This window comes from Bicyclus anynana, chromosome 3, assembly GCF_947172395.1.
Source record: "Bicyclus anynana chromosome 3, ilBicAnyn1.1, whole genome shotgun sequence".
Taxonomy (NCBI): Eukaryota; Metazoa; Arthropoda; class Insecta; order Lepidoptera; family Nymphalidae; genus Bicyclus; species Bicyclus anynana.
Window position 1 is genome coordinate 14,159,847 of NC_069085.1, and position 19,843 is coordinate 14,179,689.

Here is a 19,843-nt window from a genome sequence, read left to right on the forward strand (position 1 = left end):
AAGTATGTAGAGGTAGCTACATATGTATGTATAGAGGTAGGTTCAGAGATTACAAATACGAATCTCTACAATTTACAAATAGGAACCTAGGCAAGGAAACCTTGAAGTGAATTAGGTATAGGTAGGTACAATACACGAAAATGTTGTGGACTTCTGATTTTTCAATAGTTATTTGTTCAACAAGTGAGCAAAGTTCGTATTTGTTCATCAAGTGCCGAGTTTGAATCCCGAAAAAGCGAAGGATTTTAGGTTAGAATCCTGAGCGTAGTAAGGGATTCAAAGGCACAAGAGACAAATACTTTGCTCTCGTGTAATACAAAACACCTTTTCATCTGAATAGCGAAAAAAATACAAGATATAAGAATAATATTTATTTCAATAGATAAGTAGGTAGTTTACACATCAACTTTTATAATAAAGTGCATTGGGGTATTTTCCTGTTAGCAACATTAATCGAGGGACCTTCTTTACTTCACTTGTCTTGTTGCACTTACGTCACTGGCACCAACAACACGGCATTGTATAAAGTTCTAAACTAATAGAATATTATATTTTCTGTATATTTGCTATCAATAGCCTCCGAAATACCTGTACCGTTTTTTTAAATTTCTTTCACCAATACAAAGCTTCATTATCACCGTGTAACATAGACTATAATTTTACTTTTACTATTGATAGAATTTATAAAGGTACGTGGGTACTCTGTGTTTAAAACCCATTGGCCGTTATTTTTTCTGTAACGTCTTTCACCATAAGTTTCACTAACTCGTCGAAGTCCACTTGGGGTTTCCAGTTCCAATCTCTTCGTGCTTCGCTATCATCTAACACCTGAGGGAAGGAATCAGCTGAAACAAATAAAATATGATTATAGGTAAGTACTAGGTAGGTGCCTACCTGAACCTGTTTAGTGGGTATTTTATATAAATATTTATAAAACTATTGATACCCGAAAGAAGTTGAAAGTTTTTAAATTGTATATGTTACAGTTAAATTGTAATATGTTACAGTTAAGTTTATAATCACACTCGTGAATCTACCGTCATATTGTGAACTGAAAATACTGATTGCAATTTAACGTGTTATTTTTTTTTTTTTTTTATTCTTTACAAGTTAGCCCTTGACTACAATCTCACCTGATGGTAAGTGATGATGCAGTCTAAGATGGAAGCGGGCTAACTTGTTAGGAGGAGGATGAAAATCCACACCCCTTTCGGTTTCTACACGGCATCGTACCGGAACGCTAAATCGCTTGGCGGTACGTCTTTGCCGGTAGGGTGGTAACTAGCCACGGCCGAAGCCTCCCACCAGCCAGACCTGGACAAATTAAGAAAATCTCAATCTGCCCAGCCGGGGATCGAACCCAGGACCTCCGTCTTGTAAATCCAATGCGCATACCACTGCGCCACGGAGGCCGTCAAATTAAAATTAAAATTAAAATTTATTTTCGGCATAAGTATTAATTTATCGGAAGTGAAACCGTTAAATTGTCAATTAGGATAAATTTACCATAGAGTTACAAACATATTACAGCGGGCATAATAAAAATAGTAAAAAATTATAAAATTTCCAAATCTACTAAAATTCTTTCATCGTAAGTAATTAGATGAAAATTCATACATTTTTAGCTTCCATATATTAAACGTGTCATTTTTCAATAACAAAGATATTTGTCATTTTGTTTGAGTGCCCATACAAATCTAACGATCAGCGAATAAACGACGTCATTAATTCGTGTTATTTTGTATGGAGCGTTTTTCAGGGATCCGTGGCTGTGCCGCAAATCTTACCCTTTAAATCCCTGTAGTATCCCTGTAGTAGTATTAAATGATAAATCCGAAAGTAATGATTGCAGATATCCTGTTACTTTTAGAAAATTGCTTTACTATTAGCATACTCCTTATTTATATACAAACAACTGTCACCATCCCTAATATATATTTAATAATAACAAAATCGAATGAACCGTATCAAAACCGTAATAAGCCGTATCAAAACTTAACTTACCTATTTCTTGTCTACTATCGGGTTTGTATGTGACTTGGAAGTCAGGCAAATGCTTAACCATCCGATCAGCCAGCTCTTCGGGAGTAAAGCTCATCGATGTTACGTTGTAAACTCTTCTATTCAACTGTTCGTTGGGCGCTTCCAAGAACTCCGAAAGGGCACGTAGGGCGTCCCTGACGTGCATCATCGGTAATCTTGTGTCAGGTTTGAGGTAACATTCGTATCTACCTTTGCGGATTGCGTCGTGGAATATTGCGATTGCGTAGTCTGAGAATTATTAGATTTAATTAATTGGGCTTTAAAATTACAAAAGCATGAAATACTATAAAAACTATTTAAATTGACTAGCTAAATACTACCTACATTTTATAATTGAAAAAGAAATATAGTAAAGTAAAGGTCCTAAATAAATCTAAAGACTCGTAAAAAAGTCGTAGAATTGCCCAGAAAGCTGGCAGTAGTGTCACTTTGTAAGGCAATACAGTACCTATGCTATATGCCTATGCCTAGTGACAGTTTTCAATGTTTTCATACTGTGACTATCGCGTAACCGTAAACGCGAATTTCTAAGGAATTGAAATAGTTGTGCAGTAGTGCCACTAGATGACGCTGTTTCAATTGCTTAGAAATTCGTGTTTATGGTTACGCGATCGTCACAATATTAAACTGGCATTAGGTAGACTGATACTCTGACCTAAATATAGGCCAGCTTTGTGGTCACGGGAGGCACGATTAATCGCTTTGCGATTTCTCTAAGGAGAAAATGGCTATTAGACCCCACGGTGCTAGTATTTACGTAAACTCCAACGAGATTGCTGTATTTGCGTCGCTTGAGGGTATCTGCAGATGCAGCATCAGCTCCCACACAATTTAATTTCATTTTTTTTACCATTAATATTGCAATTATTACCATTGTATTATAGGTTTTAACTGACTAAAGTCCTAAAACAAGTCATAGTTGGCCTATTTTTTATTACCAGAAAAATCTTAATAACAGCCTGTAATTGGGAAGTTGGTGGTGTTTGTACACCCTCGTGCCTCGGAAAGCACGTAAAGCCGTCTGCGTACGTGCTGTGCCTGATCTTTTACCGGTCGTGTTGGTATGCCGTCCCATCGAGCGGCCATATGAGAGTGAAGGAAAAGAACTGGATTATAATATCTCACCATGAGATTTGCTGCCTTGGCCGAAAAGAATTCCGATCAGGAGCATATTATAAAGCGTAGGTATACCCTGAATCTCGGTGCATCAGTTAGTTAACCTAGAGTTCTGTAACCATTAGGTCAGCTAATTAGCAGATTTATAAAAAAATTGTCTGCAATGTAAAAATTAGGTGTTCGTTAGCCATAGATGGTAATCTATATTGAGATTAAGATACAAACCTGTAGTGCCTCCGCCAGGTACGTCGCTCGATATGACCCCAGGGAATCGTAGAGAACGGAAGTCCAGTCCAAACTTGTAGAAGTAATATTCACCCAACAATTCCGCGTGTACTTTTGAAACACCATAAATAGTTCTAGGCCTTTGGACAGTTATATTGGGCGTTGGATTTCTAGGCGAGTCTGGTCCAAACGCTGCTGCCGTACTCGGTACGAAAATCCTAAGTCCATACTGCTTTGCGAGTTCGATAACGTTATGCATTCCTTCTATATTAACTCTAACTGCTAGAGGGACATTTTGTTCGCCAATCGCGCTAAGAAGAGCTGAGAAATGTATGAGCCAGTCGACTCGGTGGTCCACAACTATTTTCTGGAGCCCTTTGAAGTCTAGTATATCGGCAAAGATGCATGGACCGTCGTTTAAAACTTCTGTGGTTGGCTTTATTATGTCAGACAGTAGAACGTTGTCTCTTCCATACTTCCCGCGGAGATACTTGGCACACTCCACGCCAAGTTGACCCAGGCCACCTGATTTTGAGCAGAACAAATATTATAAATTAATTTTGATTCAAGTAGGCTTCCACTTCCATTCTTTCCATACTAATTCGATCTCGGGATTTGGGATCCCGAGTCATTTGTCGAGATTGAAATCCCGGGAATACAATTGTTAAATGCCAGGGTAGGGGTAGAGTAGGGATAGGTCAGGGGTTGGTAGGGTAGGGGGCTAAAATTCGATAGTCTACAATCCTAACCTCTCAGTTAGAATAGCCTCGTGCTTTCATCCTAGGCATAAATTATTTCTATCAAAGGAATCAACTTTTTATAGGTCCCATTTCCACTGTCTAATTGTGCGGTAACTAAAAACAAATGCGGTCTTCCAAGGTATTTTTGGCTATCAGAACCTCGTGGTGACGTCCGCGTAATTTCCATTCCTGTGGAAATACGGGGATAATTTATAGTACTACGTTACACCCTGTTAATGTACCTACCTTGCTGTAAAGTGTACTGATGAAACAATATTCAAATCGGTCTAGTAAGTCCGGAAGAGTAAATATTGTATCGCTACGGATCTTTGCGTGGAAGGGACAGAAAAGCTCTACGATACCATATTAGATTTTTCTCCAATTTACCATAACAATTAACAAATTATTATTTCTTATTTAATTGTAAACTCTAAATAACTCACAACTTACCAGTAATCAAAATTTTCGGCGGTCTTTTGGTCTGCAAATTTAAACTATAATTCCTAGCATTAAATGTGAAAACACTGCGTATAGTTGTTCTAAGTAGAGTCATGATTGAACAACTATTCGTAAGTAAATAAATAGAGAAAGTCTAGGTATTTCACACTCGAACACGTTGTATTCGTCGTTGTGATAGCTTAGAACTGCGTTTATTAGTTGTGAATTTCAGAGACTGCGATGACCTGAATCTTAAGATGAAAGAAGGCTTAGTGTTCATTTACACGAGCAGCAACTGCTACCGACGACTGCAGTCGACGGCAGTCAACGCCAGTCGACTGCAATCGTCGGAAGCAGTTGCCAGCTGCTGTTAACAACGTGCTGCTCGTGTAAATGAACCCTCACTTGGAAGAGGTACAAATGTATTCTACCCATTCCCCTGAGGGTTTCTACGCAGCATCATACCGGAATGCTAAATCGCTTGGCGGTAGGTACGTCTTTACTCGTAGAGTGGTAACTAGCACTTCTGAAGCCTAATACCACCAGACAAAAACTTTATAGAGCATTACAATGTTCAATCTTTATTTATTATTAGAGATGCGCCGACCATGACTTTTGCCGACTACCCGACTAGTAGGTTGCAAAGATACCGACTAGTCGGCCAAGCCGATCACGGTTTCGGGGATTTTTTGAAAGCTTAGTTTAGGTACAGCCACAGCTGATTTAAGTACAAGTCGCCTGCGAGTGTGTAAGATTAAAAAAAAAAATTCTGAGCGTCGCGAAACATTTCACTTGAATGTATGAGAAATAATGCTGCCTTGCGCAAAAAAATATTTCATCTCACTACAGCGAGGAAAATGCGTATAAGAAATTTCAATAATTTGTAAAACTCAGTAGATGTAAAATTCACATTATATCCACTACTCATGTTTTATTATTGTTAATTTATCACAAAAATACAAAAAATATTTGCGTTTTGCGTCTGCAAATACAAAAAATTCACGTACGTTTTTTTAACTGACTTAAAAAAAGGAGGAGGTTCTCAATTAATAAATAACGTAACTAGCGTTGAACGATATTAATCCAATGAAAATTAAAATATTAGCAATTCTCTTCATATTTTACTTGTAATTCAAATGAAAGAGTAACTAGAAAATTAAAGTGACGTCACTTTATATCCTTTCATATCACTTTACTTATAATTTACTTTTAATTGTGATGCCCAGATATCAGTTTTGAATTAAATCGGTGCATGAATAAAAAAAATCAAAATGGCGGCCTTTTCTAAAATGTTTAGGTGCAGGATCTGTTTTCGTCATTCGAAACTCAGACATAAATTTTGACCGAAATCGGTTCGGGAATAAAAAATTTCAAAATGGCGGCCTTTTTTAAATTTTTACTTGAGAATTAACCATTTTCGCTATGCCCAAATAGCTATTTGGGCATAAATAGCTATTTGGGAAAGCAAGAATAGAAAATCTCAAAATGGCGGCCTTTTTTTTTAAAATGCTAGTCTTGCAGTTCCAGACTTGGTATCTAGTGTTAACTTAGTAGATCGATGATAGCTTGGCAAATTCGTTCGACACGCTCCTGATCATCCGCGCGGGCCGGGAGGGGCGATGTAGGTAGCGATGCCCCTTGCGCTCGACTTCATACCCGCGCAGCTATTACCCCCCTTCGCCCGCATATCATGGGAGTGTCATCAACGAACTTGCCAAACTATAGTTGCCATATTATACGAAAGCGAGGTTCTATGTAAAAATGTCATCCGGCTGGTGGATATTTATTTTAAAAGGTTGATAATAAATACCAAAATAGAGAATAGGCCAGCAGATCTAGTGAAACACTTACTCGTAGCGTTGTTAACACAATCTTCTGATTATGATAACTATATTATTTTTGTTCCATTCTCAAGGAGAACGGCTTCAACTGTCGCGGATATACTAAATTCGCACCTTATACCAAACGCGCAAATTGTTTTAGAACGATCGAATTTTTTACTTAGCGTTTAACTGCGATCACATGATCACACAAATGACGCAGAAAAAATGGCGCATGAATCGTAGTGTAGGTATTATGCTTCATTTTTTGCAGGTTTTTTAAGAATAGCTAATTATGGTGTTTAAGTAGGTACTTACCTATATACAGCGCCGGACCGAGGTAAATTTTAGAATGGAGCGAGATCCAATTATGGCGCCTTTCCTGTTTGCTCTTAACATTATATACTAGGGACGTTTGAAAAGTTCGTAGCCTAACGTATATCGGAATGTCATAAATTTTTAACCGACTCCAAAAAAAGGAGGAGGTTTCTCAATTCGACCGTTCGATTCTGATTCGATTCTCAACAAGAAATAAATTTCTTTTGATCTTGTCTTTACCATTTCGGCGCCCTCTAGGATTTGGCGCCTGGAGCGATCGCTCCGTTCGCCGTATGGACGGTCCGGCCCTGCCTACATATAAATTGCTTTAAAAGCATAGGCAGATGTGCAGGTACCTATTAGACACGTCATCGACATCTACGTCACGGTAAATAGGTATCTTTACTCTGTCTACGTTTTTACATAATTTAGGTAAGTACGTAGGTACCTAAATTATGTAAAAACTACTAATATACCTACCCACTTTTATAGCGGTGAATCGTTGCGATGCCTGCTACGAAAAAAAACTTGAAAATTCATTAAATCATTCCATTAATTAATATGTCATAAGAAGCCAGTTTGCAAACTGAATTGATCCTTACAAGTACCTACTTATCCACAGAAATACGAAATCCTGAAATTAAAACGCAAAATTAGAGCGTGCAGTAAAATAAAACGATTCAAATACTGTAATTAGAAGATAATGCCTATTTTATTGTCATGCCTTCCTACTTATTACTACATCGCAGGATTAATCTTGATGTATCGCATGTGCAATCGTAATTTTGCAACTTTGACATAGAATAAAATAAATAAAGTTAGATGCGCCATGTCAAAACAATCTACTGATTTGATGGAATCGTGTTTTGTCAATCTAGGGAAATGCAATCAACTCATTCCGATCAGGGACTTACTTAATTTTGAGCTAAAAAGCCGCACTATCGAAGTTAGGATCCAGTATCCGTAAGTAAATACCTACTACATACGAGTACCTACTTTAGGAAAATCTGCCGATCTAATCATGGGACGTATTAATTCTACAAAGACTAAAATTTCGGAAATTAAAAAATGTGTATAAAACCCAATTGATAGGTTGACCACGTAATCTATCGTTAATACATTGTCATTTCCATGCATTATATGTTTCAAAGATAAATGTTTGGACCTTGGAAATAGACCTTCATTTAAATTGATACATTTAAGCTCTCGTGCGAATGAGGGCTAAGCGTCGTTTGTAGAATTCAGACATTCGAGAACATGGATAGTACGGCTGCCGCTGAAAACAATACGCGTATATTAACCATACTATTTTATCTCAATTCTAAGAGACGAATATCTTTTACCTTGCAGGTGCTCTTCGACCGTTAATTTCTCTATGCAGGTGCCGGGTTCGTCAAGAAGAAAAGAGCCCTGGACTTGTGACCAGTGGGGGAACTAACACTCCTCGTCTCCGCTCGTGTTGTTATCCCTGCCTAGTCAAATTTGGTATGATAAGACTCTACTAGAGCAGCTTTGTATACCTTTCGTTCTAGTATAGTATAGAACAGTTTGTTGTAGTTAAAAAACTGGAACGATTTATAGGTAAAGGTGTGTCATCTCTCCCAGCCAGAACAGGAGGTTCAAATTAGGCGGGTATTGTAACCTTTCAATACAAAATAAAACTTGGCTACCAAATCATATTATACCTAATGCAACATCTACGTCCAGGGGACGAGGTTACGTATGAAGGCACGCGCCACAATGGTGAAAGATAAGTTTCTTGGTGCGCATCGAGCCATGAACCGAAAGTCTGGTGTTTGCATGCGAAATACTCTTGGCATCCAGTCCGGGTTTATCTATCATAGAACTCGCTTGTCCGTTTGTTTGAAAGTGAAAAGTTACGTAATTGGAACACGGATACTTAGTCTTGACCAGTATTTTATGCTTTTACAAAAGACATAATAACACCATTAATTAAGGTAAACAGTTTGATCTGTGATTATAATAACTAAGTAGTAAGTAAGGTACTCAATGCAAATGTATATTGAGGTAAACACGTGCTTTTTGTTTTCTAACATTTTTTTGTAATTATTGTATTAAAATTAAGCATACCTACATAATTTACAGTTAAGTAGTTGCCTAATTTTCAACATATGAAGAAAAATTAATTTATTTGTATCGTCGAATTGAGAACTTTTCTCCGTTTTCAATATGTTATTTATTATGTAAGATATTGAAAACGGAGGAAGGTTCTAAATTCGATGCGAATAGTAATTTTTACTGAGTGATCAGATTTTGATATTCCTTATATTAGATTTTTATTGGAAAGGGTATATATTTCGAAAATTTCTCATCTAAATTTGAAAGCAAAATTCCAATCCTAAGGGCAGGAAAACAGGGGATGATCGATTGTTGTGATTTTGATAACATTTTTTTATTGGATAGGGTTTAGGAAACACAAACGTACGCAGGAAATTAAAAAAACGAAAATATCGTTATAATATTTTCTAACTACTGATCAATTTGAAGTCGGCTTCAAGATGTAGTAATAAAGTATGTGTAGTTTGAAGCTACAGTTAGGTAACTTAACCTATGATTCATATTCATGCGCCAGTAGGTATTTAATGAAACTAAAAAAAATATGGCACGAAATCAATCAAAATATACCTACAATCATTTATTATAGAACACAGTTACAGTCAATAACATACTGTTAACTAACTACATATTTTAAAATAAAATAAGTTTTAAGCGAACAAAGTCGTGAAGTTTTGCTAGTTAACCAAGTAATTCAAGTATCGACCTCGTTTCTTGAAAGTGAACACTATATTACGCAAGAGAAATACGGATCGTTAATCCTGACCACCAAGTAATATCTTATCCAATCTTGCTTATGCTATTGTTGATATTTCAATAAGATTTTTAAATGAAACGAATCAAGAGAACATCATCAACCCCAGGTACCTTCCCTTAAGGCCTTTTTTTTTTTTGGTAAAGTTACAATTTCATCATCCTCATAACCTCATAACGGATTTTTAATAGGTACAAAATTTAGGAAGAGACACCCATTAAATAAATAATAAATAATTTTATTTCGTATGTTAATGTATCAATCAAGAACGCAAGATATTTGTAAATCAGGAGACAGATCTTTGTGAACAAAAGTCAATTACTCAGGTTAATTGCAAGCATTTGAAAAATCATACAAGTTCCAAGTTCTCCTGTAATAAGTATCTATATCTAATTATCTATATTAGTAAATCTAAAATATAGGTAGCTGATGTATTTTTTTAATCACAAGTACGTACCTAGTTAGTACCCAAACATATAATTTTAGTATTATTCGTTTTAATTTATAGGTATTTTCTAACTTTTTAAAGTGACCATATACCATTTTGAGGATCCGTGGGTTTTAAAATAAAAAGATTAAAACCGTGTAATTTTCATTTGTATTATTAAGTAGGTAAGTACCTTACCTATAGATCAGAATAACTAGTCCGTGACTATCAAGTTAAAATTTATTATAAGTAACTGCTTTTCAGTGTTTTTTTTTTTTAATTTAACATTGAACAAGTTAACTGTTTTATTAAAATATATCGTTGTAATAAAATGTTGATTTTGCATAATTAAATTTAAAATAAAATGGCCGACTACGTCAGACTGCCAGACATTTAAAGTTACTTATGGAATAAAGAAAACATCAACCAACGAAATCAGTGATTTAGTTCATTATAATTTATTTTGGTTGGGAGAAAGTAACAAATTCCAGCAGTACTTACCTAGGTACCTAATTAAAGGTCAAAGTCATGTAGGTAGGTATAATTTAGGGATTTTTCGGCGGGGTCTATTCATAATAATTTTATTCTATGACAAGTTAGACTTCATATAATATTATGTACTTAATAACCTTTTCATATTTTTTTATTACTACTCTAGGTATAATATTTTAGATATTTCCTTTGTCAAAATACATTTTCTAAGTAGGTGTAGGTACCTACCTAATTATTGCTATAAACTTACAAACGTCTTCGAACTAGAATATGATTGATCCAAGCAATGTAAAACGCAACATCCTACAATTTAGTAGTCCCAAGTACTTACCCAAAAGCCCAAAACATCACAACCGAACCGATATAGAACCGAAAACTAAAAAAATAGGATGGGGAAATTATACGATTTGTTAGTACAACAATGTTAAACTAACATGTACGAGTACTTACCCACCTACCTTCTTTTTACCGTAATCTTACATTCCAATCAACTCGCCTGCGTAAGAACGAAATTACATACTACATAGGAAAATGTTGGAAAATGCAACTGCACGAAGCTTTCTAAAACCCATTATTTCAAGAAAATTTTCTATAAGTCAACAGCATCCATTTATTTCCATGTAGGTCGAAAGAAAAAGAAGTCGGTTAAACAACACCAGAGTGCGTGAAATTGTTGTTACAGTAATCGGAAGATGTCTACGCAATAATATACCTAGGTATCTACTTATATTTTTTTATTATTTTGTCATATAGAGTAGCGTAAATAAATACTTTATCTAGATTCTAGACGGAAGCGATCTTTTATTATATTCGTCGCGACATCGTTCTCGTCAAATGCAGTTTTTCACAAATCCCGCGAGAACCACTGATTTTTCCGGGATCAAAAATATCCTATATGTTGCTCAATAAATTTCTTTATAATTGTAAGTGACAGTCCCATTAATAAAATCGGTCCAGCCATTCCAAAGATTAAGCCCGCAAAAATAGACAGACAGACAAAATTTGAGACAAAAAGAAAGTGGATTGTCTTAGTATATAGCGTAAATAAATATAAGTATAGGTAGGTACCTACATGAGAAAACAGTTAATTTTAAATCACAGAAAGACACTTCAATTTTATTTAAATGTATGTTTTTTAGAATTTAAACTATCGTGAGTGTTATTCATATTAATTGATTATGAAACACTGCTAAAACTCACTAGCCGTGTTTAATAATCAATTAATTTAAATATATGTATTGACTACTGACACCAAAGCAGTAGTATTGATACTGCTGAACTGTAACTGTACTGAATGAATGGCAACCCTTAAGTTATTACCTTCTATGGTACGTATGTATAATTTACAGGTATGCCTTAATTTAGGTGAATGATTGTGATTGAAAGAGTAGGTTACCTACTTATTATAGTTTCAATTGAATTAAGTTAAAATGCATAAAATACATTCCAGATAGGAATGTTATATCTATGCCATATCATCCATTATAATTTAGGCCCATAACCTATACAGTACTACGTTACTCTATTGCGAATTACTATATCCACTGGGCTGCTAAGGTCTTGCCGTTAATGCTCAAATAATTAAGTATCTGTAATTAGGTGCACCGAAATGTGAATAATATTATAATTAGCATATCATACGTATGAATTCAAAAAGCATTAAATGCAATACGAGAGCAGCGGTGACAGTCTGACAGACGACAGTTATGTGCGAGATAACTGCATAACTGTAACAAAATAGTGTCTCGTCTCGATGACTGAATACGGGTTACATTATTTCGTCAGATTGCACATAACGTTTTACGTACATTAGTCATTACTGACTTATTTGTTGATTTTGAATTGCCACTCCATTAAAATTGTGTAACTAGATCCTCATCTAACAGCCGTACATCTTAACCTGTTATTGAGGGTAATTTACCAACTATTCAGTTGATAATGCTGTGGTCTTCATTAGAGTGGTCCTGGATTTCCAGTTCTGGTCAATTTAGAGTTTTGGTCTGGTTCATCAGACTACATATCAGCCGATGGACGTCCACTGCAGGATATAGGCCTTAAGTAGGGACTTCCAAACATCACGATAGGTACTGAGCCACGTGCATCCAGCCAATTCCTGCGACTCGCTTGATGTCGTCAGTCAGTCCATCAAACTACAGGTGAGATTGCAGTAAAGTGCTAACTTGTCATCGAATAAAATAAACAGCAAACTTAGCAGACGAAGTATCAAGTCGACGATGTACCATGTAGTAGAAAATAATGTTGTTACACTTACACTGGGTTGTTTTCGTTTGAAAAACAACTATACGTTTTATAAAATACACATAAAACGCTGGGTATGCCAAAATCAATTAAACTTGAGAGTAAAATAAGAAATTAATTTAAATCTTGTTTCTTTTTTAAATTCAGACCTAAAAACTATTGCTTAAGTGCAACAATAAAGAGCACAGATAACAATTAAAAACAATGGAATACTTGGCAGGGAAAGTGCAACCAAACGTAAGGCAGTATCTAAGTATCTACCACCCGGCTATTGTTTTCGATTATATTGTTCCATAGACCTTCACGCAATTGAACAATAAATACCATTCTTTGAAATGCAGGAAACAGTAAGTTATGTAGGTGTTTGGGTAGCACCATTAATGCCTTTATAAACAAAAATTCTGAAAGCAGGTGCCTACTGAATTACTCGTAGCAATGATGCACTTGCCTTTTAGATGTTTCAAAGGTACCTAATTAAAAAAAATACTTATTTGTTTTTTTATTCAAGCTAAAAATTAGAGAAACGTTTTGTTTCAGGAGGGTAACCTTATTTACGATCGTCATTTATTTTACACAATTGCATACTTTGACTGCAATCTCATCTGAAGTAGGTAAAGTGATGACGACAGTCTAAGGCCGGTCACATACACTCGTTTTCCGTATTCGTTTTCCTAACGCGTAATTTCGATTTGGAATTCGACTTTACGTTTTTCTTTATTCGGAATGTACATATATTCTAATATATTCCGTGGCTAGTTACCACCCTACCGACAAAGACGTACCGCCAAGCGATTTCCCGTAGAAGCTTTCCCGTACGATGTCGTGTAGAGACCGAAAGGGGTGTGGATTTTCATCCTCCTCCTAACAAGTCAAGGGCTAACTTGTAAAGAATGAAAAAAAATCAGCAGCCAATCGCCTATGCAAAATCCGCGAAACACAAAATTGCTATTGAGAATCGTCAACGTCCGTTCGCACTCACACAAATTTAAACTCGTGGAACTGTTTCGTCCGTCACGGAATCCGCATACCTATGCGTTGCGCCGTCACAACGTCCAAGATCATTATTTGTATGGTGGCGGAAATTCTAGCTTCTAGGAGTAGTTTCTAGCTGAGTCTGAAAATAAACCCAAGTTGAAAATTAAAACCATGACCGATGGATTGTCTTAACAGACCGCAGTCTGACGATTGATGACATGGTGTATGTAAACTCTCTACTCATGCTTAGTTGCTTTTATTTTCAGGTAACCTCGGCAACAACAATAAATATCTAACGATGCAACAATGACACTCCATGAGGAATGGATTTCAGCAAAGAAAAAACATTATTATGGCTTTTGTTATTGATATTCCCTTCAGTTTCGAAACAACAAACAACATGTCCGTCACCGGAGTCAATTTTACCTTGCATTTGTACACATCGGCAGGAAGATGCACAAATATGGTAATTCGTTTTCAATATGTCTAATTGGTCAATATCCATCATCTACACCCCCATCTTAACAATTCACTACAGAGTTTAGTCCGCTTCCCTTTAAAAGAGGGTATTGCAGGCTCACCACGGTGCTCGGGATCACTATTTCTACTTTACTTGTTTCTGAATCTATATTACTTTCTAATTTTCAGGTGCACACACAGCGACTTAATGCAAGTGGTAAAAGGAATTCAAAAAATAGGAGAATTTATTAGAAAACCTATAGATGAAATTATAATTGAAAATAATTATTTGCCATCACTACCAGGAAAACTATTTCAAAATGTAAAAATATTAAGACTAATGCTCCGACATAATGGCTTAGAACGCGTATCTGCAGCGTGGTTGGAATCTCAAGAAAAGAACCTTTTGGAAATATTTATAGTCGAAAACGATCTTAAAAGCATTCCTTCAGAAAGCTTAATGAAGTTACAAAATTTACAAGCTCTTACAATACAGTCGCAAAATTTGAAGAGAATACCCCCTTTAATGAATATGCCTAAACTACGATACATACACATCCAATCGGAAAGTCTCAATAGTATACAAGAACATACTTTTCAAAATTTACCTAACCTTGAGAAGTTATTTATACGCGGAAGTTTAACACTACAGACGTTAAAAGAAAACGCTTTCTTTAATTTGCCTAAACTTAAAAAGTTAGATATTACAAATTGCGGTATTAACATTATCCACATGAGAGCATTCTCTTTACTTCCAGAATTAAATGAATTATCTTTAAGTCACAACAGAATCTCAGATGCAAGTATGGTTGGGAGGGCAACGAGAGATCTAGCTATGCTTTCTATACTAAACTTGAATCATAACATTATAAGCAAACTGAACGAAGGAGCATTCGTTGATCAACCCAGGTTGGAGACTCTATTTTTATCAAACAATAATATAGAGATAATTCACCATGGAGCTTTTCACAGAGTACCCAAATTAAGGGTGGTAAATTTAAATTACAATGAAATAATTAGAATTCATCCTGAATCATTTTTGCAACAATCTGGCAGTGGCGTTGAAGAATTATCACTAATTGGAAACAAAATTATGCACATATCGGAGTTTCGGGCGCTACTTGATGCTTTGCCTCGATTAAGGTATTTGGATATGAGTGACAATATGTTACGAGAAATTCCGAGAGGAGCCCTTCGGGGACATCCTAGTTTAGAAAGACTTCATTTGAACAAAAATAATATAAAATTTATAGATGCTGACGCATTTGTTGCAATGCCTGCTTTGAGAGAACTACATTTAAGAAATAATTCGCTAAGCGATATGAATGAGGGCCCATTTTGGAATTTACCTGCCTTAAAAGGATTAGATTTATCGAAAAATTATTTTCGACGATTGCAGCCGAAACTATTATATAATCTCCCTGCATTAAGAAGAATTGATATGAGTAATAATGAACTAACAGTAATAGACCCAATAAGTTTTATGGAAACTCCTTTGTTAGAACATATTAATATATCAGGAAATGCTTTAATGTCTGTCCACCCAGCTACATTCAGAAATTTACCAAGTTTATACGAATTAGATGCCAGTTCAAATAGATTAGTAGAATTTGTTCCTGGATTACCAAGAGGATTAGAACAGCTGTACTTACAGAGAAATCAAATCACAAATTTACCAACGCCACCTTCTCCAGATATAGATTTACCATCTCTAAGATCTCTTGATATTTCTAGCAATGGTATTCAAAAGCTGCCATACTCTGGCATGAAGACTCTACACAATTTACGACGACTGTACATGAAACGAAATGGCCTCAGACAAATAGAAACAACAACATTTGGTGATTTAGAATATTTAGAAATACTTGATGTTAGTGATAACCAAATTATAAACGTACACCCAAAAAGTTTCAGCAAACTGAGAAATCTTAAGGAAGTAAATCTACGTGGTAATAATATTGAAAGCTTCGAATTCATCGCTATTGAGAATAATGGTGTATTGTCTGCTATTGACTTTAGCAAAAACAAACTTAAATCTATCAATCCAAATTTAGTGAATAGAGGTTTACATGTGGAACTATTAAATATATCATCAAATAATCTGCACGAACTGCCAAGTACATTGAATATGTTGACTAAATTAAAAGTTTTAGATGCGAGTCACAATTATGTAAAGCATTTCGATGGTAATGTCATTAATAACGTGCAGACATTAGCTGAAATAAAAATGCATAGTAATAAAATTATAGAGCTTCGTACTGGAAGTTTCAAAGATTTAAAAAATTTAGAGACAATTGATTTAGAAAATAACCAAATTGAAATTATTCAACCAATGGCCGTATCAAGCCTCCCCAAGTTGATGTCTATATATTTAAGTAGAAATCATATAATTGATATACCAGATCGAACATTCATAAACCTTCCGAAGCTAAGAATAATTGAAATGCAAGGCAATAGAATACAGTTTATAGCAATGCATGCATTTCAAAATATACCATTGGTACAATACCTGAACCTTAGTAATAATCAGCTTACTAATTTAGAAAATTTAGGAATAAAACAACTTATATCTTTGGAAGTACTAGATTTAAGTTTTAATAAAGTCACCAAAATTACCAAAGAATCGTTTCAGTATATGGAGTGGCTTGTAGAATTAAATTTAGATAACAATCTCATATGTCACATAAGTAGTCAGCCATTTGACTATATGCCAAGATTGAAGGTCTTATCTTTGCGTCATAACAAGTTAATATCTGTTCATGAAAGTAATTTTGCAAAGTTGAGAAATAATATAGCCATCCTAGATATTGATGGTAAGTTTTAATACAAACTCATTAGTTAAAGAAAGATGTTCTTCTATAAACTTTATATAATTATCTAAACATTTGTTTCTTTTACAGATAACCCGCTTATTTGTAACTGTGCAATTATGTGGCTAAAAGCATGGTTATCAGAATCTTCGTCTCTTGGACCAAAATGTGAAGATGGAACTTATGTGAAAGGTATGCCATTTTCTAAAACTGACTGCATCAATATGCCAATGAATGTAGCAGACATGAAGTCATGTGTAACATTTGAGAACGAAGCCTTGTTACCAAACTTAGCAACATCACAGGTATTTTCATCATTGGATAAAATCAAAGATTATGAGACTCAAATGAAAAATAATTATCATGGCAACAAATTAAATAATCGACCATTACCAGAAGAATCAGATTACTTTTATGATGAATATATTGACTATCCCTATAATGAAACAATTTTAGAAAATATGAAAGGTGAACAAAATCAGACAGATAAATCTAATAATCGTTTTGGTAATATGTCAAAGGTTCATGCTCCCTTAAAGAATACAACAAATACAAAAACTGGCATTGCTTTAAAAGTACCTGTACCAAGCAGTGGTTTTACTTTCTTTGGAGTACCATTACCTTCACTTGACATGGGGAAACTATTAAATACTGGTCGTAAAATAGATTGGTCTGATAACAGGAACAGTGACCAGCACATTAAAAAGTATCAAGTCACAGAGTCTCCAAGATTTGAAACTGGTGGATTTTCACCAATGTTACCAACAACATCAAATGGTTTTATGCCTATAGTAAATCCAACAATATCTCAGTCAATAGTCGGAAATGAAGTTTCGACAAATAAAGGTAATACTGAAAAAGTTGATCAAAATATCGCAGCTGTAGAAAATAAGCCACCAAAAAGGACTGTACAGAATAATATGAGTCATAAGAAAACGAAAAGTGAAATACATGAACTTGAAGCATATCATGGTGATGATAACACTACACGCATTGCATACAATAGAACTAAAAATATAGAAGAACAAAATACAGATCCAATAAACATAAGAAAATATAATCTAATGGAATCTAACATGACAATAACTCAAGCAACAGAGAAAGAAGGTATCATAACAACAGATACAAGTAATGACATGTATCTTCAGGGATGGCTGGAAACTACCACTGTTCTACCATCACTACCTACAGTGTCACACAATATGCCAATAAAAAAACACATCCATAATCAAAGTCAGCCTACTGCACTTTCTGCTGTCCTCATACCAACCATTGAAGATTTAGCTAAAAACCACAGCAGGTCTGCAACAATCACAAAAGTTAATATGCCACATGCAGAGCATTATGATCTTCATAACAATTATGCACCTGTAATAAATAGAGAAGCAAAAACTAGATTTTCTGAGGCAATTGATACAGGAAGTACAAATACCAATACAAAAAGAATAGATGATCATGAATGGTATTTTAAAAACTATAACAAAACTAATTTAGATCCATATGTTGCACCTGGTATACAAGCTTCTATAGGTTGTAAAACTAACTCACATTCTAATACTCTTATATCTATAGGAATGTTATATTTAATATTAACCATAAATTAAATAGGACTTAATATAAAATAAAAGTTAATCACTTTACAGTTGTTTTATTCATAAATACCAACAGAATATATAAAAGTACATATCTAAAGAACAACTAAAATCTTAATTACAGTTTCAAACAAGATGAAAACTGTGAAATAAGCTTTTTAGATTAGGTACTGTTTAAATTAAATTTTAAAACAATATTGAAATACTAGTTTATTTAAAGGATATTGCAAAGTTTTTATTTTGAGTGACAAATAAAATTATATAAGCAAAATTAAAGTTCATTTTGTATAAAATAATTCCTTAATTTATCTAATGCTTTAAATCTATGAGATATTTTGTTTTTTTCCTCTTTCTGCAACTCACCATAAGTTTTATCATATCCATCAGGTTGAAAAACACAGTCCCAACCAAAGTCTCTACAACCTTTTGGAGACACGATTGTACCTTTTGTGATACCTTGAAAAATGATAACTTGTGAACTATCATTAGAACCAGAGCAATATGCGAATGTACAAACCGCTTCGGCAGATTTATCGTCCCATCCATCAAGCATTTTATGTAAGCCTTCAGGTTTTATTTTGTCTAAAAACCATTTAATATATGGTCCTGGCAATCCACCCAGAGCATTGAAACATAGACTTGTGTCTTCAATAAATACAGGTCTTTTTAAAAGTCTGGCCGCTTCCTGACATTTCTTTATAGAAACATCATCTATTTCACCTTGTAACTCAGGTAAATCTAGCTTATGATTTATCACTTCAAATGGGAAATCATGGCCCAATATAGCTTTCACCTCTTCTAATTTTTTTACATTACCAGTGACAAATGTTAAAGTCTTTTGACTCATTTTCAACATTTATTTTATTTAGTAGGTATATAATTAATAAACAATTGAAGTGATTTTAATTTTATAACCTGGATGTTTTTCTTCTGGGTTTGTTATCGACTTATTTACTCACTATAACTACTAACACTAGTCCGTAGAATATATATATATTTTACAAAAACGTTCTGTGCTATGTTTTCTGTAAAAAATATCGAAGTCTGATTTTAATCAATATTGAGAAAAAATTTATAAAAATAGAAATACGACACGGACAGGTTACCTTAAAATCAAAACAATATTTTTTTTTACACTTGTGTTGTGACCGGTGACGGTCTTGATGACACTGACAGTGATTGACAGTTGACAGCACTTGACATGACATTGACACAATCTACAGACTATAATGAACCCATACAGTTAGCAGCAGACTATAATGAATACTTTTTATGAACTGGCTCTGAATTCTAGCCTTT

The 19,843-nt window shown here is 34.7% G+C and overlaps 3 protein-coding genes across 4 annotated transcripts; 1 reads left to right on the forward strand and 2 right to left on the reverse strand.

Moving 5' to 3' along the window:
• Positions 1–399: 399 nt before the first annotated feature.
• Positions 400–4,677, reverse strand: LOC112058230 (L-threonine 3-dehydrogenase, mitochondrial-like). The gene is made up of 4 exons (XM_024098937.2): positions 4,575–4,677; positions 3,385–3,909; positions 2,005–2,271; positions 400–845 (listed from the first exon to the last, which is right to left on the reverse strand). Exons 1-4 carry the CDS (start codon positions 4,675–4,677, stop codon positions 709–711), a joined length of 1,032 nt encoding a protein of 343 aa, XP_023954705.2. The 3' UTR covers positions 400–708.
• A 3,771-nt stretch (positions 4,678–8,448) lies between these two features.
• LOC112058298 (protein artichoke) lies at positions 8,449–18,590 on the forward strand. The gene is made up of 4 exons (XM_024099018.2): positions 8,449–8,658; positions 13,950–14,149; positions 14,332–16,955; positions 17,043–18,590. Exons 2-4 carry the CDS (start codon positions 14,007–14,009, stop codon positions 18,554–18,556), a joined length of 4,281 nt encoding a protein of 1,426 aa, XP_023954786.2. The 5' UTR covers positions 8,449–8,658; positions 13,950–14,006; the 3' UTR covers positions 18,557–18,590.
• Positions 18,581–19,757, reverse strand: LOC112058301 (inosine triphosphate pyrophosphatase). 2 transcript variants are annotated; one of them, XM_052891222.1, is made up of 2 exons: positions 19,651–19,757; positions 18,581–19,569 (listed from the first exon to the last, which is right to left on the reverse strand). In XM_052891222.1, the coding sequence occupies exon 2, from the start codon at positions 19,398–19,400 to the stop codon at positions 18,816–18,818; it is 585 nt and encodes a 194-aa protein (XP_052747182.1). In that variant the 5' UTR covers positions 19,401–19,569; positions 19,651–19,757; the 3' UTR covers positions 18,581–18,815. The 2 variants fall into 2 exon arrangements, with proteins under 2 accessions (XP_052747182.1, XP_052747183.1); XM_052891223.1 differs by having other exon boundaries at positions 19,644–19,660.
• Between the last annotated feature and the right edge of the window lie 86 nt (positions 19,758–19,843).